The 27,856-nt window shown below is 35.0% G+C and overlaps 1 protein-coding gene across 3 annotated transcripts in view; it reads right to left on the bottom strand.

The window, feature by feature from the left end:
- The window catches only part of LOC138935207 (WD repeat-containing protein 47), a 59,567-nt gene that overhangs the window by 10,585 nt on the left and 21,126 nt on the right, over nt 1-27,856 (bottom strand). For all 3 annotated transcript variants that reach the window (XM_070299648.1, XM_070299649.1, XM_070299650.1), the window contains 2 exons: nt 25,714-25,824; nt 25,273-25,348 (listed from right to left, as the gene is read on the bottom strand). In XM_070299648.1, the coding sequence (XP_070155749.1) occupies nt 25,273-25,348; nt 25,714-25,824 (187 nt within the window). The remainder of the gene's footprint in view (nt 1-25,272; nt 25,349-25,713; nt 25,825-27,856) is intronic.

Here is a 27,856-nt window from a genome sequence, read left to right as displayed (position 1 = left end):
AAAAATAAATCGGTTTAAACTGATTTTAAAAAATAAAAAAAAAACACACGCGGACGTAAAAAGAAAAGATGAAAATTCACGCCGATAATTTTATACTCGGTCATTTTTCATGTGTAATAATAATGATAATAATTCTGCTTCAACATCAAACATGTCGAACAATAGTTAGGAGTTACTTGAATATATGTACCGCATATCTATAGAAAAAGCTGACAATGCTTCTTGCCGTATTTTTATTTTTATTTTTTTCAGACACCGCAGATCTGGAATTGTTTCGCGATTTGCGCAACGACGCGCTTCGCCACGCTTTTACTTTCAAGCCGAGATTGGCGGCAACCGTTTATCTAGATGGATAAATTAGCAAAGCAAATGCACACTCTATCCGTTGTTGTTCTCTTCTTGGCAAACCGTCCGGCACGAGCGGAATTATGAGCGCACGCGTGCATTTTCATGCGCCGACATGCATCTAACGGTGCGAAAGCCGTTTCTTGCCAATTGATAATGGACTTACATACGCACACGCAATTATTGTACATCTCAGATACATGCACGCACATCGGATTCTTAAGAAGATAAGAAATATAAAGAAGCTACGAAATGACGAAAGATCGAGCGTAATTGTTGTTTATATAATTAAACAAGAATATTTTAACTAGTCTAATTACATCCATAATTATTTCCTGATGTTTGTAAACATAAATATTACACGTGAGGAATTCTTCGGAATGTTAATATAATAGCTGAAAAAATGGAGAGAAAATAATGACATGAGAGATTGCATTCGAAATATCACCTGTTTCACAATCCACTTTCAGTATCGTGTTAATAATCGGTATATGATTCATTGATTTCCTTCGATAACAATTTTTTGCCTATTTTCAATGAGTCAAAACCGGAACAATAGCTGAACAGAATTGAAATATGTATTAAATTCGATTTTTAATTATAATTTCATTCTTGCTAACTCATTCCCTTTCACTTCAAGTTCTACTCGTTCTGCGCTGTTTGTTAAGAAGCAATTTATTCCTATCAATCAATTGTACTTTCTCTAGAGCATCCGACTCTAATCCGATCCAGCCCTTGGTCCTATTCATCGGTCGTCGCCGACATCATTATTATTGTAACGTGAAAAGGGAAACGGCGAATAATCGCGCGAATAATGCATGATCGCTTTTTTACGAGCGGACGATGCGATTTACGAGTGAGAATCGGGCCATGAAGGAGAATCGATCGTAGAGATCCGCGAGAGAGAATACCGATTTCGCGGAAATTCTCGCATTCTTCCGGGCGATTTAACGAAGCGGAAACGATTCTCGATTGTAGGTCTACCGGGAAAAGCGGATGAAGTATCGGGAGAGATGCAGCCGAAGCCTAGTTTCGCGATCGGTCAATCAACCCATCGTCGACCACCATCGTTATGGATGTTCGATATTAATAGCTCCGTATGCAATCTTGCGAAAGCGTCTGCTAGCGGTGATGTACACAGAATCATATCACACGGACAGACACTTTGAGATAAAAGGGGGACGAGGATGACGCAAATCCTGTTTCGAGCGCCGCATTATTTTGCATCCAATTAATATTGACCATTTATATGTTAATAATATTACTAGAAAATGTAACTTCCGTCTACCGTAATAAAGTATAATTATTGCAATAAGGTAGTAATAAAATTTCGGAACAAATATGTTTGCAATTAATACATCTAACAATAATAATATAATAGAATATTAAACATTATATTTAAATACTATATATATACTAAATAATTTTATTATATAATTATATTAATATTATATTATATAGTATTATATAATGAAATAATGTAAAATATATGAAATATTATTTATTAAAATTATGTATATATTAAGAATCCGCGTAAGAATCCATTATGTTAATATGCTTGTCTGAACATAAAATCCGAAGCATATCATAATGTGAAAGCAGAAATTAGTTAACCAAGACATCGAGATGCATCTAGGCCATTAATAATAATTCATATCCGCGACCCTAATTCTTCTATAGACGATCATCTCTTTCCAGGAGGAAAGGGTGGGTCGAGAAGGATCCGCCGGATGCCCCGAAGGCCTCAAAACACACGTCTTCGATCGAAGATTGGCGGGACGACGTCCAACGACGCGTGACACGTCGAAAAACAACTAATAAAGGGACCCTGACCTGATTGTCGACTCTGGCTTTTTACTTTCCTTCATCGTCGCGTCGTTAAAAAAACGATGAAACGCGATCTCGAAGATTCACGCGTCATAAATATTAGCGCGATGCTAATTACGAATTTATTTTCGTCCTAAATGCAAACTGCGATCGAAGAGGTTCGCGAAGGAAATTGTAACGATTCGTTTCGCGCTATCAGATGCGAATTTTTTTGCCCGGTGTATCCCAATCATCGATGATTAACGAGACGACAGTTATCGAGATTTTCACTCTTCTCTGAAAAACCGGTTAAACTGGATTTATCAATGATCGTTTTCAATCTTAAATGAATCTATATATCCTAGATATCCATTGAAAAAGATTTGATAGATATTAGTCGGGAAAAAAATAATTAAGTAATTGGATGTGGATGCAAAATGCGAATTGTTAATGCAAAATCGTGCGGTCTATATATAATATATTTGATATATGATAACAAAACTCGGTGAAATCATCTGTATTATTTAGGTTACGACATACTTTTTGGTCGCTGGCGGGTGTTCAGACAGAAATCGAAGGTGCATAAGTTTACGCGTGAGTTTGAAGACATTTAAAGAGATTTCGACGCACAAATTTCACCGTATAATTTTAGCAGAAGATTTTTATGCGTGAAACTGCAGATGCCTTGAAACCGGAAACGGAATGTTCGTACCGCGTGCGCCGCATTTCTTTTTATTTTTATATTACATATAATTAAAGTGTTCAGCTTCATAATTAGCGCGTTACATTCCATTAATATGATTAATTGTCGTTACACTCCTTAACGCATTGAAGTTATTTTTTTGCAGTATATATAATATTAAGAAATCATTCCTCTTATATTAATGAGAATAATAGCCGAGAAATTTATTCAGATGTGTTAAGCGAATACGGAAGTGAATTAAATTATCCCGGATATCATGCAAACCAACTATTCTCGATGAAGGATGGAGAGAACTCTTAAGAGATTGTAACGGATTCGCTACAAGAATACATTCTTAGAAAATTAAATATAGGTTAAGGAAAAAAAAGTCGCATTATCAATCAAATTTGCAAAAAATAAAATATAAAACGACTTCAAAAAAACTGGTAGTATTTCGTAAGAAGTTACTTGCTAACGAGTTTTCCCAGAGTCTTTCATTCGCGAATGAGACACGACGACAATTCTATCCAACGAGCGCGATATATTCCCTAATATATTCCAGCGACATTTCTTGACGAGAGACATTTAAGTTGACTGGCCGTTCGTTGACGCAATAGTTCAGACGGTGACATTGAATCATTTAAGAAGCAAAGCGAAAGTATATGTAATCCTTATCGACAAGTGTCCCGCAATAGATATCGCAACACTGACAATTATGACTGGTTGTTAATACCGCTTGTAATACGATTGCTATTACTCAGCTGTTATTGAAACATTTTTACTCCAGGTGAAACTATCGAGTAGGACTCGTGACTTTTCATTCTAAATTACGAGCGACATCGCAATTAGTTTTCTTACATAGCGGTATAACTTGAGCTCGAGGAAGCCTTCGTAACTTTCTATCGTATGTACAAAACGCACACGGTGAACGTTGTGATTAAGCGGTCGATTACGACGTGACGCAAAACGCAAAACGCTTAGTTAATGATGGCCTCGGAGAGGAACTCGAAAATTACGCCTTCGACATACGTGTGCAATTCGTGTCCATTCACCGGGAACAAAATCGCTCCCCGTCGTCGTCATATTTTCCCCCCTCTTTGTCGTTAACGCGTCCCTCATATTGCGATTAATTGCGCAACGCGAAAAATACTTTACTTTCGCCGGGATTACCGATCATATACCGACGATTTACTGCTACAAGTCCGGCAATCAATTCAATTTCCTAGACGATTGTTCTTCGCGATAAAACGCGTGTGTCGAAAGAGGAAATCAAGACGTGACGGACAAACAAGAAAAACTAATCGATATCGTTGATCGTGTAAAACAGATCTATCTTTCCACGTGCGCTCGTAATTGAGATTTATCGATAACGCCATGACACAACCGGTGATGGAAGGTACATCTCGTTTTCGATATATCGATACATGATCTATCAAATTGCTGATCTGTCGATTCATCAATGTTGTATCTAATTAGCAGCGAGACGAGATAACAATATAACGGCTTAATAATCGGCAGCTGATTAATGACACTTGTTAGATGCAAGCATCGCTGTTTTTACTAGACCACGGTCGATCGGCGAGATGCGTCCATTGCAAAAAATAATGAAATATAATTATAATTTTCAGCGAGGATCTTTCCGTAGCTCCGCGGAGCGTGAAATAAAATGTTAAAATCATTCGCGTTGATTAACGATTATTTCGATAGGGCAAACTACTTTTCTTAATAAAGATGTAACTTCATATTTATCGGACACTTTCTAATCAGAGTTAATCGAAACTGCTGATCATTAAAGATGCAATTTGGAGAAAGATATGGACCGGATCATATATGTATATCACCAATAAAACAGGATATATCTGGGCAAAAAGGTTGTCTAATTTACATTATTTATATAAACATACATATATGAACCAAGAAATATTACATAAAAAAATTTGATAAAAAAGAAAAAAATTCGAACGAAAAACTATATTTTAGAATTAATAAAAATATAAAGTTGTTCTCGCGCAATAAATTTATAACTTTCAATATCTGTCGAGTTTTCAGTGCATATTTCGCACAAAAATGTCAACGTTTATATTGCTTATATCTTTTATAAGCGCCTTAAATAGCACAAAGGGAACTCGAGCATCGAATATTCCGAAATCATAAACAATTAATTCATTTCTATTATACCTGCAAAAATAAGCAGAGTCAAGTTCCGTGAAACACTTTCTTCGACCGACATTTGCGACGATAGTGACGATAAACGCGAGAAACAGCTGATTATGCATATCCGTCAGCGAATCGAGGGGTCAAGTTCCAGATTGTACAATATAATTATAGCGAAGTGAGTATAAATTAAATGCCGTGAGACGTGGTTTCTTCTCAAAACGAGTAGCGTCTATAATTTGGTTCATTACGTGCCGAATTATTTGACCAATTTAGCGCTTATAACGTGCGTAAGAAACGGCATATTTTTAGAATTCAAAACGTAAAGCTCATTGCGGATTTTGCAATATGACAACCGGTCAATGGCTAGACTTGATTAATAAATCCACTGATCTATAAATCTCGGTTAAAAGTTGTTTGCATGTACGTGAGTCCGTCATGTACGTGAGTCCGTCATGTTTAACGTATTATATAAGATACGATCGCGATAATCTGCGCGAAAAGTCATATCAGAAATGAATGGCCTGTTGCTTGGTGAATTAGAATGTGATACAAATATACAGTTACGAATTATTTTTATAATGTAAAATAACATTATTATTTAGCTGTGTATAATATGTATCGAGAGAAAAACGAATAAATCGAATAATAAAATTAATTGCGATTATTTATAAGAGAAATTCGATATAAAGTCTTTAAAAATATTCTAATTTATCATATATTTTTTATTACATATTAAAAATTTCTATTTGTAATAAAAATATATTAAATATTTTTATTATGTGTAAAATTTTTATTCGATAAGCTTGTTATAAAAATTATATTTTCCCGGAGAAACTCTTCTTATATCGATGTGACATACCTTTGTCTTCTTAACAAAAATCTATCTACAAAAATCTTTCAACACACCATGTAGCTACCGCGTCGTTTCCCGGATTTATCATTCCTCCTCTCCTGCGATCTTCTACAGATTTTGCCAATCCTCTCGAAGGTGTTCAGCGCGCGTTCCTCTGCATCAACATCCAGAAGATTTTCCATAGATCTGCGAACCTGTCGGCATACGTTCGCGCTCTTAGGGCTGCTCCTCTGCAGATGATTGCCGTTCTCATCGTGATAGTCGTCCCACTCGCTCATCTCGCTCCTGACGTCCTCCAAGGATCTGGTACGGCCGACAGCGCACGTGCAAGGTGGCATGCTCCTGGTGAGGCCTCTTGAGCTCTTGGCTCGTCCTCGTGGCCGCTCCATCATCATCATCCCGGGTGGCGGAGGCGGCATCGGCGACACCTGAAGCGGTGACATCGCCTGCGGCGGGGGTGGCATCGCATTTCTATATAACGGTGCGAGATAATAGTAGTCTCGGGACTTGTTAGGGTTGCCAGCGATCCTGGGTGCGGGCATATAATTGTAATCAGGGATGTGAGGAGTTATCCACTGGGCCAGGGTATCCAAGGGAACTGGCCGGTAACAATAGGATGGCGCCCGGCTGTTGGGATGATTTCGATACATCGGCGGCCAAGGACGATGTTGTTTCAAATCGAAACGCGGATCCATACGTGGATCCAGTACTCGGATGTCGCCCATTGTGAACTTGTAAGCGATCTCTGTCCTTGCGTAAGATCCAGAGGCCGATTACCTCAAAGCGAGTTAAAGTATACTGTCATATCTCCTTAGCTGATTTCTTACTCGATAGGCGAATGTGTGCTTTTATTAAATATATCCTGTGGTTTTATTAATATAGATATTGATCGTCGAAAGTCTCGGGAAAAATCGATGGAATAAAGTCGTCAAAGATCGATGTAGACGAAAGCGATTAGCAATGTCCGATGATCGAGCGTTTAGAGAGTTTGGCACGCTCGGTCGAGTAATCGGATGAGTCTGGATTAGAAACGTCTCTCTCTCTCTCTCTCTCTCTCTCTCTTTCTCTCTCGTGAAAAACGGTGAAACAAGGATCGAGAGAATAATTCGGTCATGCGCGACGAGAAATTTAATTCTTACCACTTTCCAGTATTCTTGAGAAAAAAAAATCACTTTTAAATGTTTCGTAATTTGATTCAACACTTCACTTCACTTTCTATCGGACGGATTCTTCTCAATTTCTAACTGTCACCGATAATCGGAGTTATCTCGAATCATTGTTTCCTTTCTTATCTCGTCGCTCCCGAATTTTTAATTCTCTAAGTTTATAGCAGTCTTAGTATTCTTAACTCTTCTCTTTCTTCAAGATTTATCGAAACATCGGACTCTTTTATCCGCACTCGAGAATCACCTGAGAGAAGGTTATCGGAAACGATCACCTTTCGCGGTTCGCGAGTTTTCGCGGCCCGCGCTTAACTGAGTACGACGAAGGAGTGCGTAGACCGTGTTCGCGTCGAGCTACTATGGTCTGTTGAGAAACGACCCACTTCTCTCCTCGTTCGAACGCGAAACTCTTCGACTCCCTACCGCCGCGAAACTCATCCCCCTTTCTTCGCGCTTATCGTGCGAAGCGAGAGTAGTTTGCAATTCCGCCGGAAAAGACCGTTCGCGGATTTAAAGTAAAAAAAAAAAAAAAATCATTATACTATTTTCCCACTGGGCTTTAGATGAAATATCAAAATGTTTATATCCACAGATGTATTTATTAAAGATCCCTCTCCTTATCACAGATTAATAAAATTCACATATTTAATAATATTGCTTTAAATTTTTCTTAAACAAACTTTTATGTTCTCAATTCTCTTTCTCGGCCACTTTAAAAAAAGCTTATTTACTCAAGAAAGTTAATAAAGTTTCGCGAAACAATTCAAAAATTTTTGATATTTTATCGTTTGCAATTAAAAGAATATAAAGGTTTTCTTGATATCATTAAAATTATAAAAAGGTGGTACAATATGTAAAACAATGCATAATAATCATAGATTATGGGAAATCAATAATAGATGATGGGAAAAAAGCATGTGTAGCGGTCAAGTACAGAACAGCGGCTTCACGTAAGTGAAATCTAATTTGCAAATTGTAATTGATATAATAAGAATAGAAAATTAAAGTGCTACAGTAACTATCTGAAGACAATTATATCGTAAAGAACAATAGCGATTGCACGATAGTCCCGCAATATGCGCGTGATCTCTTAAAAGAATCAGCGAGGGGTATCTTCGTTGAAAACATAGCATGCAAAGAAAAATCGCGTAACAGGAATAATATTAAAAGAAAGAAAGAAAAAAAATCATACAATAAAAATACTTATATTACGAATAATACTTAAAATACGAATGTTGATGCCCAAAAGGTGATGTTACTATCAGCGGTTTGCCATGAATAGACGGAATAAGAGATTCTCGGGTGAAAATTCGTACTCGATCAAAGTCTTCGGACCATCTTCGCGAGCCGCTAACCGAGAAGAGGGATAATCACACCTATCGAGAGAGTTCGATGATGTACACGATGGACGAAAAAAAAAAAAAAAAAGAGAGACGACTACAACATTCGTTTTCCATCCTCTCTCGCTTTCACTGCGCAATCATCTTTTCCAGCGACAACCGCCAGGCCCATCCGCTCGGATTAATTTTGTTTCGAGATAGAAATCGCGTCATTATTCGCAGGAAGTGAGAACGAAGGTGGGCGTCGCGAACCAACATGTCCCGATCGTTTTCAAGATCGTAAAACTTGCGTTGCCTTCGCGAATTGCGAATTGTGTTGCAACGAGATTCGCAATGTGCGTCAAAACAGAATTGAAGCTTGCTGCGGAGTTTGATCGAAATGTATGTATGTAGATACGAATCGTGATAAAGTGTAGAAAACAAGTGCATAAAGTAATTTATGCTATTATTCTCTTTCCCTCTCTCTCTCTCTTTCTCACACATTCATTTCTTTGAACTTATTATTATTACAGTCAAATATAGCTAGCATTTGATGTAATTTTTATTTTATTTTTAATTCCACAAAATTTTTTCTCCATATATAGCTATTTTTTTCTAGTATTATTATATTTTATATTTGTGTATATTTTTTTTCTTATATAATATTATACATATATGAAATTATAAAATACAATAATAAATGTGAAAAAACTGTAAATATGTGTAAATAAAAAAATTTATAATTACCTACGTTATTATAATATATATGTTTAGATTAATTATCCTCGGTAACTTTCATTTCGGAGAGCTTTTAATTCTTGTATACGTGTCCAAATCACGTAGTAACAATTAGCATGATTATAATATGATATATATTTCAGAAAAGAGAAATTAATTTAATATATATTTATTTACTGACAACGAGTACAGATGCGCACTAGTTACTTTCGAGTCGTTGCGATCACAACTATCTTAATCTCACAAGCAACACCGTATATGGACCGTTGCACTTTCCTATATTGTGATCGATGCTATTAATGCGCTAATCAGAAATTATAGCAATGTTATCGTGCGTGTCTTATAAATTTTTTTGATCGGTTGATTTTAACGCGCTCTGCGTTTATCGCGCAACCGGGTTTATTCCGACAACCGGTCCAAGCAATATACATATATTTTATGCCATGACATAAATTACTACATTATCGAACTCGTCTTGCATCTCGCAAGAAAAGTCTGATAGATAAGCGAGTAAAAATTTACGTGGCGATACATATCTAATTTAAAAAGAAAAAAAAAAAATTGAAATTTTATTCGGAATAGAATTAAGGGGTTTTTTATGTGGCAATTAAAGAGCTTACTTTTATTAATATTTAAACAGATTCACATCAGGCAGAATTGCTAAAAAAAAAAAATAGCCGTTTCCTTCATCGCACAGCTCCGGTCCGGCGTGCGATCAATTTTCCATCGCTGCTTTCTCCGATACGCTCCGTTAATAATCCGTCGCGTTATGTGCGACAATCCAGTTTTCATTTTGGTCTCTCTTCCCTTTTCGCGTCGCAGAATCAACGGACGTCATCTCATGCGTACGCGCAAAATTTCCTTTCGCCGCGATAACCGAGACACGAATCGTCCTCGTAAATTTACGATCGTATATCGAACCGTTATCAAAACCATATTTTACTCGCGTGCGCCGCATTAATTTCACTACCTGAGATTTGCATTAATGCGTTTGCAGGAAAATCGCGAATGCACGTAATTATTAAGAGCGTGCGCGAGAATGAAAGTAGATCGATCCTTTCGCCGTGTTCCAAAAGTCACTTGATCGATTAATGCAGACGCCGTCACGCCAATATTTTCATTGATCAGATGATCCTGGCATCGATAACAAAAAAATCTGTTTTTTTCAATCAAAAAGTAATAAAATGCCGATTAAATTCAATACACCCTATTGGAACTTTCTACGGTTAGATGCATCAAACTTTCGATATTGACCGTTTCGTCTACCGTTTCGTGATATACATAATGTATCATTATGTAATGTTCCCTGAGATTAAAATAAACTTCAATCTGCCTCAGTTCGATCCGAGCCGAGGACAATTTGTACAGACATTATAGATAGAAACTGGATTTCTCCAAATTAACATTTCGAATCAATCGTCTCGAAAATGACGGAAAATAGGTCGCGAGATATATATAATAGGCACGAAGCTGTCGATGCACTTCATCTTCATAGGACATCTGCGTTATAGAGAGAAAGTAACAGGCGACGTAAAAAGTAAATTGCTACGATCCGGTGATATGTATGTACACAATTTATCTCAAAGCATAAAAAGATGATCTTTCGGGTATATTTTTGTCCACATTATGTGGATCCTTGGACGATTATCATGGTCGGTTGCCGTTAGAAAAGTTCGTTCCAATATGTTAGAGTGACGTTGAGTCGCGTGCAAGCTATCGCGCTATCGTCGTTATTAAAATTAGATGACTTTCCATATGCATGTAGATCGCGAGAAAACGAAATCTGGAGCGAGCGTTTGTTTCGGGAACAATAACAGTAGCGAGAGTTATCTGATAACGAAACTGACGGTGATTCGCGTAAGCTACGAAACAATTTATTTAATTAGGTAAAAGATTACGTTTTGTGATAGGAAGATTCTTTAAAGTGAATACATCAATAGATTGATTGTAAAATATACATTAAATAATTTTAAATAATACTATAGATTAATCGATATTTTAGAGATAATATCAAGATAATATTAAATTACAATTATTTTGTTAAATAATATTTTAATTCAAAATTATCTACAATGCTATTAATGCGACATTAAATATAGATGATTTAAAGTTAATGATATAAAACAAGATAATTAGGAATGACTAACATTTTCAATAAATAATTTTTTCTTTAACATTTATTTGCATAATAATTATATAAGAACTAGTAATATTATATTTTTGATTCAAAAATATAATATGGCTATTTGGATATAAAGAGATAAAAGTTGAAGTAGTCAATCATTGATGCATCTACGGTAATAATGGTGCCATTACATGCACGTCCAATGCGATTTCTTCGTCAGGAGAAAAACATCATGACTTGCAAGCACGCATCAAAGATGAATATCGCAGAGGTCAAAATTGTCACGGAGACAAGGCACTTGTTGACCGAGTTTTCAGTACCGGTATTATCAGCTACCAAATTCCTACTTCAGTTTGCGCAATGATTCTGCATTATATATGCACCAGTCGTACAAGAAATATACATATATTTAATTTCTTTCTCACGGTTCATATTTGTTCTTTTTATTCCTCAAATTGATTTATACCTTTATGCTCAATCTTAGTGGAAAGTCCAATACATAGGAAATATGTAAGCTACAATACATAATTCTATTTTGTACCGATCAATCCTTTAGCGATTTATTGACAGTGCCGTGAGCGCGAATGAAAATTACTTCATTTTCCTACGCGTGCGTCTATAGATCAATCATTTTAACTTTTTCATTCTAAAAAGTCATCGATGACTTATGGTTAAGAACGAGCTTATTGGCTCGCTAATTCATTGCGCTCCGCAGATAGGATTTCGACTCGTACTCGTGCATGCACCCTCTTATTTGCGTATTCGAGAAATCGCGCGAAAGAAGAAAAGAAAATCAGAGAAAAGAAACGCAAACCAGTTTTCCTCTTAAAAAATTTCACTTGCGTAATACGTTGATTAACAACTGAGACTTCTTTCGGAATTCGAAACGGAGCTCGGTACGGGAACAAAAAATGTTACGCCAGGTATGTGAGCAGCAATGTACATATACCGTTAAAAAATATTAATAACAGGTTGAGCGGTAACTGTCATGAAAAGGGGCAACGTGATAACTGGCACAACGAAATGTAAAACCGCACATTACCGCACCGTACTGTAATTAACATACGTCCGGTTTTGATAGGTGGACCATGACTTAATCCCCCGCTGCCAAAAAAATACTATCGAAAATGATAGCTTGGCGTGTGGAAAACGGAAGAACAAAAGTTTCACATGGTTGCGATAATTCAGAAAAGAATGTACAAATAATGTAAATTATTATCGCATATATGTATGTATCCTGTACATAACTAGATGTTATTATATTTAATTGGTAATGTATTTATATTATTTCGTTTCTATTTAAAATAATATATTACATCCAATTAAAACAATTACATTAAGATAAAAAAACAATTACAGATAAGATAAATAATTTTTGCCAACTAATTAAATCAATTGTTTCCGAATTAAATTAATGTCATTTTCTTTACATAATGTTATTTTCTTTCATCATCACAAACACAATGAAATAATTATTCATCAAGATAATTAATAGAATTTTAAATTAGCTATATAAGTAATAACCGATAATTACTGAACATAAATGATAAATAATGATAAATATTGATTTTAATCTTATCTTATGTATCGCTTAAATTAAATTAAAATATTTATCATCGGTCAATCCGACAATCATGTATAATAATTAGTGATGTAATTAACAGCGTGCATAAATGCTACAGTATGTGATATTTTCAATTATTATGAGCTTCATAAGGTTCGATTGGGAGAAAAAATCGCCTCGATCTGCGACAATCGCAAGGAATTTGCGATGAAAATGCATGATTATTAAATGCGATTGGTGTCAAGCTAACATCCATCAGCATAAAGATCGCGACCTACATTTTCTCGGCGATAATATCCGTTATAGTATTCGGCTACATTTCGAGTCAAGTCTTCGATAAATATTTATACATCATTTTTCTTCATATAAAAATGATGAAAAATATGATGAATTGTTACGGCCTCGAAATTATTGCAGTGAAAAGAGTAAAAGACCAAAAAATAAAATAAAAAGTTACAATGAAATGAAAAAAACGAGATGGAATATCGATAATACAGAATTCTTCGATACTCGAGATATTCAAAGAGAAGTCCTGACCAAGAATCGACGAGGTAGAGACTCCAGTGAAATCCTTTACCGTCAAAGTTTCATACATTCACCAAGCTAACGCAGGTTTCTCCTTTACCCGCGACAAAATGCAGCATACACAAATCACACCCGATATATGATATATAAAAAAAATATATTTAAAAAATATCAAAAAGAGAGCAATGTAAAATAATTTCAATACTTGAAAATATGTCGTTTTAAAGAATATCAACAAGAAACCAGTCTAGAGCCAAAAAATCGGTGAGGCTTCTCGATTTTTAAAGATTAAAGACAAGTAAGATTTATTTTGTCGCGACTTATTTATTCACGACATTCTATATATATATATATATATATATATATATATATATATATATATATAATCTTTACACAAAGAAGTTTTCTAGATTTTAAACGTCTATTTACAAAGAGTCTGCAACATGTTTACAAATTTACCAGATTCATATTTACATGATCATGTACCGCTTTGTTGTTATTATTTTCAAATACGCGCGACATATATTGCAGAATAACCGGAACATCATTATTCAAATGATGATTATTGTGTATTTCTACTTGGATGCCGCCCATAATGACCGGGGAAACTGAATAATCGTTTCGGCAGCAACAAGCGGATGATTGACCACGACATCATTAGTATTGTAAATTATCTCTTCTATGCGTATGCTTATCAAAGAGAAGTGATCCACGTGAGATTAATACGTAGTTCAAAATTTGCTAAATAAAAACAATCTTAATGCCCATGTAATTCACTTAATTATGGATGTTCGATCGCAAATATTATATTATCATAATTTCTCGATTATTATATATAATCTCTTTACTTCAAAAAATAATTTTAAAGAATAAGAAGTATATATCTGTCTCTTCAAATTCGTTTAAAATAACTGAAACATTACTATGCATTTATAATGAAATACACTTACAAAGATAAAAAAAATCGCGAAAAAATACACATGGGCGTTGTCGGCCACGTTGGCGAGCAAAAGTGCAACGACAACCCACATGGATCACACCTTACATGGAAATCTGAATGGCCAACAAGTTATATTACTGATGACGAAAAGGATAACCTGCGCGTTTAATTTTAGAGCATACAGGAAAACATTGGTTATTGTCTTTACTCTGTTCAGTTTCCTATTAAATCAATTATTCACGTAATTCTTATTTGCATCTTTAGCTCGGAAATTCATTAATTTTTGATCATAAAATTCACATACATCGGTATAACTTTTAAAAGATTTTAATATTTCACTAATTCTTTCAGAGAAAAACAAATAATTCTCAATATATAAGAGAGATATATTACAAATTGATTAAGATTAAACATCTATCTCTATATTTTTCGAAAATATGATGGATATGGTGTTTGTTCCGGATGATTTATCGAGATTATGATTTTATTATAATTCCTTAAGCACCGCAAATGCCGTCCGATTATCTCACTTGCAAAAAAATGTCCAATGATGTTCTAACGATTTACCCTACCAATAAAAAGGTCATGTATCGAGAAGAAAGGTATGCTCGATTTCACTAAAATGAAAGATGACGGAATGACCGTAACATAGAAGACTTTCACCAAATTAGCAAACATTTTGCGTCGTGCAGATTTCCTTGCATTCGACAAGTCTTGAAAAATGTACGTGACACGAGCACAAGATCTCGCGCTTTCTCGAAACATTCGTACGCGAGACTGAACTGCAAGATCGTTTATCGGATCATGAATCATCAATCATATGTCCGAGAGACAAATTTATATATCTTGATATATTATACAATTTAATTGCAACTATGCATGAAAATATTCTTTTACATCAATATATATGTACTTCGAGCACAAATAATTCTTTGAATAAACTGTTAGAAAAATTGTTTAAGATATCATATTGTCATTAATTGTTATTGACACTTGTAGTTTCTCAAGATTATACTTTTTTTTTATACTTTGATAACTAATCTCTTTTTGTCGTATGGAAAAAAGTCATCTTAAGTATCCTGCATTTATGCTCTTCAAAGCAGATAATTTAAAGTGCTCTCGCGTGTTTTTAAGTTCCTTGCTATCAGCGCTGCACCTATATCTGAATCATCCAAGTTGAAAATTAACATTCAAAATCGACTCTAATTTTTATGTGTGTGTTTAACTAACCAGTGTGTGTTTTTGTTTGACAAAATTATTATGGTTCACCTAGTTGCTCGTTTCCGGTCAACGATCGCTAGAAACTGTCACAATATGAGGGATGACACGCGTGACACGCAAAGCGTGTCTCTCCGCGGGTCAATTTTGGACGGTTTTGTATGCCAATGAACGTCAATTTTTTATAACGGTACCGACGATCGGACAATCATCTCGGATGTCGTCGTACCGTGAGATGGAACCATTCCGGAGCGGTATGACACGCGGAAAATCGCGCGTGCTCGTCGACCGTGAAGTCGGCATGTAGGTAAAGCGCATCATGTATGAAGCACGTGGGGCGCAGACGAGATTGAGGAATTTCGGCATCCCGCGTAGAATAACAACGCTGCACATTTCGTCTGTGACTAAGCGAGTAGTAAGAATATGCATAAACGATACTCTGTCACTTCTCTTTTTAGACTTAATAATATAATATAAATAATATGATTATATATATTGATATGTGATATTATTTTTTTGCAATTATAAAAAAATATATTAGAAAATAAATATGGGCCTATTAAAAAAAATTGAGAATGTATTTTTAAAAATTTCGAAACTCTATTATTTCTCTCTTGAGACTTAATAATGTAATATAAATAATGTAATTATTGATGTAATATTATTTTTTGCAATTATAAAAAAAATATATTAGAAAATAAATATAAGCTTATTAAAAAAAATTGAAAATGTATTTAAAAAAAGTAAAGAATATAATAAAAATACTAATATCTCTTCTACAGTATTATGTTATAAAAAATCTAAAAAATATAAGAAAGCAGTAGATCTTTTTTATTTTTTAAAGTTTAACTTGAAAAAGTTCATATTTTCTAAACCTGACAAAAGCTTATTGTAATATTACAGTCTTTTTAATATTGCCATTAATAAATTATTTCACACAAGTATGAGAATAAATAAGAGAATACATAAATTCCTGATAAATTAATTTAGTGATATAATAAGACGATTTCAAACTCTTATTCGGAAGTGACCATATCGAGTGCGCTGATGTATAACTGCGTAGATCATATTATACAAAATATAATCAAGCGTTGATAGAGGAAGGAAGCGGGGAAGGAGAGATTCGTTTGCAAAAATGTGAACTATCAATCTCGTTGATGCGAGAGCGTAGGCTACCGCTCAGGGCCGAATACTGTGCGTAGGTTATAACTCCCCTTTTTTGTCTTTTTTTTTTGTGGGGAACTTGCTTCAGGAAATCCGCGAAACCATCTATGGGACGAATAATCAGAGAGAGAGAACACAGGTTGTACCGTAACAATGTAACAGCCAGTGTTTGCCGAACAAAGGTGAAATAACGGTATTCGACTATAAAACATTTTTTGATCTATCACGATTTGCCGCATGTAAATCATGTCAATAGAACCTTATAGATTCCCATTTCCTATTTTTGGAATAAAAAATATATTAATTTGTTAAAAAAGAATGTAAATTATTGTATAGAAAAGATATGCGAGCCTCCTTTATTAAAATGATAATCTAAATAGATTTCTAAATCTAGCACATGTTGACACTTTTTAATTGTGTAACTTTTGTAAACAAAATCTAAATATTTATAAAATATATAAATTTTAGCTATATCTCTTTTAAGAATGATTTATCAGTTAGCGTCATTTATTGATTATCAAATACTGAAATACGATTTAATGTATAATTCTCGAGAACAAATAGATCTTAGATATGTCCAGGCTTAAGTGAATGGAGCAGTGATGTATTTCCCCTATTTGTTAGCGGAGCATCATAACGTTTCGATGACTAACGCGTGACACTCTCATACCATGCAAGGCATGCCGGTGACGTAAGCACGTGCCAGAAATGTTTATCTCTCCTCAGTGTTACATGAAACCAATTTTCCTGCTAAAGCTCGTAGTTATTTAATAATATAAAAGAATGCTTCATTAATATAAATAAAATTGTTCAAAAAATATATACGATATAATTTTAGCTGAAAGCAAACAGATATTAATATAGATTTAATCTTGATAAATCTATAGAGTTTCACGTTAAAAATGATTTCACAATATATTTATCCGCACGCCAATGGCATGTATAGTAGAATTTTTTATCCCACACATAAAAATATAGATTAAAATTTTTAGTTAAATTAGAAGTTTCAGCCGTCATGAGATTAACCTGCGAAATTCGACAAGGTCTCTTCCATTTTTCTACACAAATTATAGTTGTTACGATGGCAACCCAATATTTAGCGTACGCATTAACAGACCCCAGTGTTTGTCACATGTACCATAAATACGAGTCGTACTCGCGTAGGATCGCCTTAACAAGGACTGATAAATTTTTATTTCTTCCTATGTAACGATCCCCAGCCGGTTTTCTCTAGCCAGCAAACCGATACATTTTCTCTAGTCGCTCGTGGGAATGCAGAATAATGTAAAACGCAGAAACAACAGAAACATTTCATATCCATCGGTCTCGGATAACGAGATCCCTAGCTTTACCGCGGCAATAACAGAGTTTACTTGTATGACAAATCCTTTTCACGCGAACGACGACATTCACCGATGGACTTTCATAATTCTATCTATATATATAATCGCGTTATTAAAACGATATTACGGCATACACAACTTACTCAGCTCTTCTACTTATCGATGGCATCATCGGCCTTTCACGTGATTCCTGTCTCTCTCTCTTTTTCTTACTCGAGACGGGTAAACAAAACTCATCATTACCTGAGCAGCGAAGCTTCCTTCCTCCCAAATCGGATCGTCCCATCCGCCCGAGGAGCCCGAGGAGCCCCTGCGACCCGGATCCCACGAGTTTCTCTTCAAGTTATCCAGAGAATCCGTCGAGAGCCGCCGCCGGTCGTACGAGCCCCTACGGCCACTAGAAAGCGGCATCGCCGACTTACCATCCGGCTTTTTCAAGCTGCCTGAACTCGTCGATGACGGGTCGTTGCTCAGGGTCACGTTCAGATTGCCCTTCAGATTTCCGCTGGAGCCGGCCAGGCAGCTCCTCAGATTCCCGTTGGAACAGCTGCGCGCCTTTAGATCGCCATTCGACGAGCTAAGGCCGGTCCTCAAATTCGCGCGATAATCGCCGGAAGTCGCGACAAACAGGCTGGCCAAATTCGGAGCGGCAGCGTCGCGTCTCATCGTCCCTGGCCGCTGAAGATTCGTCATCGATTTGGCCACGTAATCTCGTCTCAGCGGCGAGTTGTAATTAAACATGGTGTCCTTCCTGAGGCAACCCATGGAGCGACCGATGGGATCTCTTCGCAGAGGCGAAGCGCCGATGGTGTTCGAAAAGAGATCCTTCCTGTTGTTGTTGATGGCGCTCATGGACGATCCTAAAGGATTCTTCCTCAGGGTGCTGGGAAAAGTTGAAGGATGCAATTCTTTTTTGGGCGGCGACATCGGCATTCCTAAAGAGCCTCTTCTGGGAGATGTGGCGGCGTAATTGTAAGCGTCATGGCGTCCGAAGGAATCCTTCCTGGTCGCGTTACCGAAAGATCCTCCACGATTCCAGCAGTTCTCCTTGGCGTGCTTGCCGTGCACCTCACAGCACTTATCGATCTTGATCTCGTGCTTGATCAACTCGGGATTATTGTGCAGTTGCTCCAACTTGACGTCCCTGAAGAGCTCCTCGAGGCGACGTATGGCCGCTTGTTGATGCGCCGACGTCGACATCGTGTAATTATGAAGAGAATACGCTCTCTCGTCGTGAAATCAATTAGAGATCAGTCTTGTGTGCTCTCGAGTCTTCCGGATATATCCTCTTGGTAAAGTGTTTAATATCCGACTTCGCAAGTATAGAGATTCCGCGCCTCGCTCATGCATCACATAATTGCTCCGGACACTTATGTAGGAATTTGTTCGGAATTGTCTCGCCTAATGATTTTTACGACTACAGGATGCTAATTAGCTTGCAGAAACACCTCTCGAACTTGATATGTCAAGACGGAAAATATCTCGTTTTAATCTTGATGCTCATCGACCATGTATTCCGTCGTAATCTGATAATACTTCCGCATAACCGTAATAATAGCAGTAATCTTTCAAGTGATTAAAAATATTATTCGATAATAGAAGAAATTTCCACATTATTCATTGTTTCCTTTCTTTGGAAAATTAAAAAAAAATTTTAAATCATATGTAATTTTTTAAACTCCCTAAATACTCTAATTAAAATTTAGCGGCCGTTGACAATTGTTTCTGTATATGTATATTGTGTCTTGTTGCAGTTTTATATGGAATTGCTAACAAGCCCATAGCATTACAATGTCATATGCAGATGGTGTCACGAGATAAATTTAATTCTCCGATACTGCTGTCCGTTCGATACGCTTCCGTACTCACAATCCGATACCACGTGTGAAGGGACTCGGGATTTTCGGTTTTACCTTCGCGGTTCGTTAAGCGACCGGCATGCACGCAACGTGATGGGAGAGCGATCGTGGCTTGTATGAAAACGCGTGTGCGTCGTAATACACGTCCGATGAGGCACTGGGGTACCGCGATACGTGAGAGACCCGGTGCCTCTCGAAGGAGTTCTCCGTCATGCAGAGATCCCCACCACACCGATATCTGTGTGTATGTATTTGTGTATGCCATTCGTTCAAAGGCGAAGTATCCATATTAGGTCAAACCTTATGGGTTTGGTTTGTCGCGTAAAACTGCGAAAGAACCATCGATATGACCCTGGTCGAATCAGGTCGCCAACGAAAGCGCGCTCTGCGATTATATGGGGCTTTGCTATCGTGACGATGCTCAATATATCATGTGATATCTCTGTGAACTCTGCACTATCGCCATTTTCTCGCACAGTGCAATATATCAAAAACTTTGACAGCATATTAAAAGTTGACATATCTTTGATATAATTTTCTTTCGCAACGTGGAAAGAAACAAACTATGTTCGCGTTCAAAGTATGATTTTGAAAAGATCATAAGTCGCATAGTAAATGTTTAAAAATCTTTTTAGATCTGTATGTATATATAAGATATCGTATTGTATATTTTATGCGGAATCTTTGTAATCCTAAGCCGATTACTTCAATGAGTCGAGTAAAGAAGAGAAAATTATATAAAGCAATTATTTCTTATATCTTTAACAAAAAACAAAATAAATAAAATCAAAAGAAAAAAAATAAATTTGTATTAAGTGCAATTATAATTGTATAAAGTGCAATTATAATAATTATTAGTATGTATCCTCCGCGCAATTAATCAAACGTTTAATAGACAGATTCACAAATGTAGTACATCAATAAATAAAATATAAACCGTAATTTTTCAATCTTGAAATGAAACTCGAACTGATTATGCATCTCTTTTTGGCGAGATGTACGATTTCGATTTTTATTGTAACACTGAATGCCACATCTGGATGTACAAGGAAAAAACATTTGTGTTTCAAATTACACTGCGAACTAGAATGGCAAATGACTCATTCCCAGTCCATGTAAACAACGGTTCGCGTGCCTTTCAAAGGAAAAAATAGTATGATTTTTCATATATAAAAAACACAGACGAATATCACGAATTTTGTTTGTTAAAAAGAAAACTAAAGCATATAAATAAATCAGTTTATAAAATATAATTCAAGAAACATATAAAGATAAAACAAAAAGGCAAAAAAATCATAAAAGAGAAAAAATTAAAAAATTCTTTTAAATATAAAATACCTTTTTTCATACGTGTATATTATAATTTATTTTATTTAAAAATAATATAATTATATTTTTATTATTTGTTTTCTCTCTTATAATAAAATCTCAATACGATACATATTCGAAATTTCTATAATTATATTTTCACCGAATAAAGTTGAAAGACAAAAAGAGATTCTCTCGTATGGAATTCATCAAATATAATATGATTAATATTCATTCTGGAATATTTTTATTAACAACTGTTATTGGCTGGCGCTATCTACTCCTGATTAACGGGAAGGCAGAGGAGATATTTAAGAGTATAATATCTCTCCGGTGAATGTGTAGAATCATTCTTTCATATAACCGACAAGATGGAGCTACAATTGCGTTGTACTCCATAGGGACAACATGCACAGAATGGATTGCAGCTGTATTTGCATACCGCACCGTTACGCGAATAAGATTTTTGTAAACTATAACAGCAATGCTACAAATTCAACATTCTATATAAAAACAGGTTAATTTATGATTGGACGAAAGCAATATAATTTTTGTCTGAAAAGAGATTTAATTATACATATGAATTAATAAATTAATTAAAATTACTGCGAATACAAATTGTTATCGCATTAATCACATTTAATGCAAATATTTTAATTTCATCGTAATTATAATAATTATATATGTATAAATATTAAATATATAATTTTTTATTTAAATATAAAATTTCTTTATACAATTTAAAAAATGCAGAATGAAATTTAATCCTCTCGAAGGATGTTGCACTTAATACATCATAAGAACATCTGATCCTTCTGAGAATAAAACCGTCACGAAATATAGTGCCACAATCGTAAAATTTTATCGCGCATATTGCAACCGGTGATCGGTTGCAAGTCACGTACTGTAAGAAGGAAACGCGCGCATGTTTGCGGGTTATCAAGTTACCTGGCTTCTCTTTGACACCTACACGAAGAAGTGGTGGCCTGTTCACCTTGACAATTGAAGATAAATAGCGGCTTCATACGTCAAAAAAGGGTACACCCCCCCCCTCCCCTTTGAAAAAACTTGCACAAACACGCGTGTCACGTTACAAACGTGAGTCCACGTGTCAATTGTTACGTCTATAAAAGAGCTTGAAAATTTTGGAGGAGCACGCACGCTTCAGGCTCGATTAGACCACTCGTCTAATTCAAATTAGCTTTATTTCACGGCTTTGATTTTATAAATACTAACGACCATGAGGTAGCCTCTACATAATTATCGGATGACGATCGAAAAATCTCGGAAATGCGCCCACGGAATGCCATTTTTGTCAATAACACGACGCGTCTTCTAATTGTATGCGGCAACACGATGATAACATCGGCGTTCTTATGTATTTACGTGCATTTGCATTCCGCAGCTGCGTCATTAGCGTCAACATAATCTAACATCGGACGAGAATGGGCATTAGAATTTCGAGTGTAGGTGTTCAAAGGTCTCGTCGGATTATTGCATTATCCACTGCAGTTTATTTGTGGAACGTTAATCAATTTCACATAAAATCTCCTTCCCAAATTAACTTATATTTAAAAAAAACAATCATTAAATAACTTTAATATAAATTGTTAAAATAAAATATTAAAATTTAAAATAACTTAAATTGCAAAAGATTATATATATTGGATTATATATATTGTTGAAAATATAATGCGGTAAATATTTTACGTGTAGTCATAATTCAATAATTAAATTTTCACTAAAGAGAAACCGCCTGCAACTATTGTCTTTATTAATTCGAGAATCGAGCACACTGTTGATGTATTTATGACGCAAAAATCTTAAATGCGTACGAGGAATGTAGAACGCGAATGGATATTCACGAGGTATGTCAACATGAACTTCTATAGCCGATCCGCAATTCATTGGATTGATCATACAAAGACAAATGGATGAAACTGAAGAATTGGTAAGCTGCGACACACTTATGCAAACACAACGTTTCAATCTTTGTTATAGTTACCGTAGCTTCCGCTGTTCTCCGACAGTTTGATATATTACACTCCTGTTGCTGACGATGTGCTTTTTACGCGAATAAAAGAAAAAAGTAACTGGACCAACCAGACTCTCTCGCATCTCGTGAATGACAAATAAGCATTTTAAGTAAGACATGGCAATGGTAAAAATCGGTAAATACGCATTAAAAGAGTAGCGGAAATGATAATAATCCGTCTTTGATATTTAACAAGTCCAAGTGATGCACCAAGAATTATAAAATGCGTGGTTTATAGTTTATAGCCACCGAGCTTATCCGCACCTAGTTGACGTCACGGCACTTCCGCGGAATTATTATGTTACATAATGTGATCGCATCGATATCGAGGTCGCTTAATCCAGAGCAGCAATATATTTCTTTTGCAAAAAGATAAACTTTTCGATCTTATCATTTAATACTGCTTCTCTCATCAATGCAGCTAGTCACAAAAATATACTTCACATATCCAAGACAAATTAATGTTATAATAACACGGATTTTGTTCGTAGAAAATTATCAAAATTCATACGTTATAAAAAAACAATTTTTTCTTGTAACAGAATACAAATTATTAAAAATTATTGAAAGTTTAAATAATTGTAAATCAATTTCTCACGTGAATTCATCAGTCATACTATGTATATTGTGATTTCAAGATTAAGCAGATAACAGGAATTATATGTACGCGCGTGGTGCAAGGACAGAAGAAAAATATGATATAAATTAAAGTCAAATGTAAACATTCATTGTTATTCCCCTGAAAAAGCACGTTCCGAGGAAATTTGTTGCCGAATGGCATCATTTGCTCATTCATTACTTTTGTTCGTAGCAAATGAGCCGTTATTTGGCTCTTTTTTTATCACTATTACATTTCCGACATATCGAGAATAGAAACAGCAATTGACATGCAAATTTTTGACTAATACTGTACTATTGTTGTATTATATCGCGCGGAAATACGCAATTTTATATTGCATATGAACATGAATCAAATCGCGTATTCGAAAAACATTAATGCAATAAATCGAGAGAGAGAGATAAGAACGAGAAATTTTAGATCAATATTATATGTATACGCAGATTTTGAAGTAATATAAAAAATTAACATATTAATAACATATTTAAAAAAAGTCATAAAAATGTTCGATATAAAAATACGTTTCAAAAATGTGAGTGGACAAGCAGAATATAATAAAAAATATAACGACAAATAAGGTTCATCGAGTCAAAAGAAGAGCATACGGAAGATTATCCCATAGCTAATTGACAGTTGAGACAATTACGATGTTCAATTGACAATTTCTTAATAACCACGACTAATCAATAACGAGAAGAGAATTAAGCCATAAATAGATCAGCAATAAGATGGAGAATCTATATACTTTTTATAAACAACTGGAAAAATTCATATTTACATATACTAACATGAGAAATTACAAAATAAATTTTTTTTATATATATACTTATATATATATATATAAGATGAATTTTTTTGCTTTGTGATATCCAATTTATAAAGTGAGATAATTTTAAGCTTATAATAATTCCAACAAATCTTCTAAAAAAATTCGGCAATTATCATTCATAATTATTCAGATTTATACGCGATATCCCGTTAGATATTTATCGACATATGAGTCTTTTATATTGTTTATTAAACTCCTACTGCAAAATTGATGGGAGATGCGGTAACAAGCTTAAAATTTCTTTAGTTACACCGGAAACTATACACAGGAAGATTTAGAGAGTGACTTTACGTGCCCGGTATTTTAATCGATTTACGGAAAATGTGTGCAAAAGCCGGTTTCTCTGGCGAATAATACTATAAACAAGTTATAGATTTTACGTCAGAGTCGACGGAAATAAGGAGAGACGGATAGAAAGCTTGCGAGTGATGAGATAACGTGCAATTTTTATAACGACGAGACAACTGGTACATTATCATAAATATGGTGATAAAATAACCATATGAGTTGTGGTGATCGGCATGCTTACGATTAATGTTCATGATAATCGAATGAGTATATATATATATATAATTATCGTATTAAACAATTTAACGCTATAAATGCAATATTACACTCTTGAAAATTAAAATAATCAGAGATTTATAGATATAAAATAGATAGTTTAGCAATTGGCTTACCTTTGGTTTGATGATATCATAATGTCCCTCCGATACCCTTGAGTCATAAATGCCACCTGACATCGAGTTTTGTCTGCTGCAACAATTAATATATGCTCACGTTGTAAAAATAAATAATTTTACAGAAAGAAATAGGAAGATATAAATAATATAAAAAAAAAATAGAAAAATATAATAAATATATGAATACAACATATATAATAACAAAAAAAGGATAAAAATTAAATATATTCGTTAATTAACAAACACAAAATTTGAAAAAATAAACTGAAAGGGATTTAAGAATATATTGCCGCGGGGGATCAGAAAGAAAGCCATTCACTGTAAGCACTACTAATATATTAGATGAAGCAACCTTTGATAGAGCCATAAATTTTCGCTTACGCTTCACAGCAGGATTAAAGAAAGATTTTTACGGCGATGTAGCATGTGAGAACTTACGCGATTGGATCTGATCCATTGATCGTAGGCTTCGGCGACTGGATTCCAGATCGGACAGGTGTACTCGTGTGAACCGGAGAAGGTCCTTTGCTGCCCAATGGCTGCTTTATGCTGCAAATGCCAAAATAAACGCGAATAATTCCCGACGGCACTCAAGTCTCGTCAATCTCATACACGCAATCATAAATTCTCTTGAAAGCGAGAGGAATTTACGGCCGGGACTGCTACAATCGCGTCTGTCACTTTTAACCTCCCATTTCTTGACATTTTCCGTCCCGACCGGTAATCTCGCTGCTAAGCTGGCATAAATCCAGCCAGAGATCACATGTTACACGCAATAACTGCGTATAATTGCTGGACACATAAAACACGTCCGAATCTGAAGCAGACAGTCATAAGTCCGAAAATTTACATTTTTTACCGAGGAAAAGTTCGAGATTCATGGATGACTTTCGAGATAAATTAAAAAATAAATTACGTGTAAATTATTGAAATTTAAATATAAAATAACACAGATTATTGATGTTTATTTAACGATTTTTGTTTAAGAAAATAAAACAAATATATTTTAATTGTAAAATGAAATTATTATAGATAATATATTTCTTCCTGCTTCTCAGAATACAAAGATTTTCTTTATCAAATCATTTTATAGATAATTACTATATCCTGTTAAAGCATCTATTCTTTTTCACTTGTGAGGATTGTGGGCCTGGGAATTAACCATGACCGCGATTTTCGTACATCAAATAGAAATGAAGAAGTCCGAAAAGTTACGAGGTTCTCTCGATTATTCAAGCGAGACGTGATTTATCGGGATTCGTTATTATTCTCCGACTACTAACATAGCCGTCTCTTGACCTCTTCGAATTTACACTCGCATCTTCCGGCAGTGCATATACAAGGGATTAGGAATTATCTCTTATAAGTGACTTATGCATGAGCAGCGTGTGAATTCGCGCGAAACTGGATATAAATTTTTTGGAAAAAAAAAATCATGGCATTTTAACTTTCTTAAAATCTCTCAAAACTTTTTATTGGCGTAAAATTGACGTAATTATTCGCGTCGCTTGAAAGCAAATATTATCGCTCTCGTATAATATTTGATGTATAAAACAGCTGGCAATTTTTGGATATAACGGTTTGATTTATCGGCATGTCTTGTAAATCGCTGAAACAATCTCCAGTCGATCAAGGCTCAGTTTTCGTTACCGTTATACAAAATCGCGCTGCATCATGGCGCGTGCTGCGTTCTCAATTGAGGTAACGTTTTCCGATGCGACATGAGCTCTCAACGTAATTTCAAATTTTTATTATTAGCGAAGCTCTTATTAGTTGTACAGTATAAAGATTAAATATTCGTGGAAATCGTGGCGATATTTAATTAGTACTTAAAATTATTAATTATTTTCTTTATTAATATACAGTTGCCAATATTAATAAACATATAGAAGCATATACATGCGAATTATTATATGATGATTATAATATAACAAATTATAAAACTGCATAAATTATATTTATCATTAATCAACCTAAAAATCGCGTGATATCATATTATTATTAAATATTTCAAAAATGATTTCTTTAATAATTTATATGCTCAGGTATATTTAAAGCTATCATTTTAAAAAAGATTACAAATTAATAAATTGGCAGCTCTAAATATACCTGCGAGCATAGATAATTTAAGAAATAATTTTTAAAGTATTTGTTCTCTAAATATATTAAATGCTAATAGAAATTGAATTATCTCCGAATTTTATTAAACTTTTAAGATTAAATTTTTAATTTATTATTTATTTAATATTTTTCGAATCGCTGGAATATCTAATTCTGTTGAATAAATATATCGCAGCAAATATGTCAGTGGACTAAACTGACTAAACGAATAGTATTTACCGGCTTATGCATGGCGGCGTGGAACCAACGCTTCTGAGGCTGCACGTGCTGCTGTGACTGTTCTGTTTACTATAAATCGGCCGATTGTTAGGAGGCTGCACGCAGATCCGTTCGGCGATACGGAATCGCGGCGTCGTTGGTTTGTGATAAATCATGCTTCCTGGCCGTCGCAAATCGCGACTTCACACCTTCATCGCGCCACGAGAGACTCCCTTTGCGCGAGCGATTCCGCCAACGAATG

Source organism: Polyergus mexicanus, unplaced genomic scaffold (genome assembly GCF_030449975.1).
Source record: "Polyergus mexicanus isolate NDT 795.1 unplaced genomic scaffold, iyPolMexi1.0 SCAF_7, whole genome shotgun sequence".
Taxonomy (NCBI): Eukaryota; Metazoa; Arthropoda; class Insecta; order Hymenoptera; family Formicidae; genus Polyergus; species Polyergus mexicanus.
Note: the sequence above shows the minus strand (reverse complement) of the source record. Positions and strands in the feature narration are given on the sequence as shown.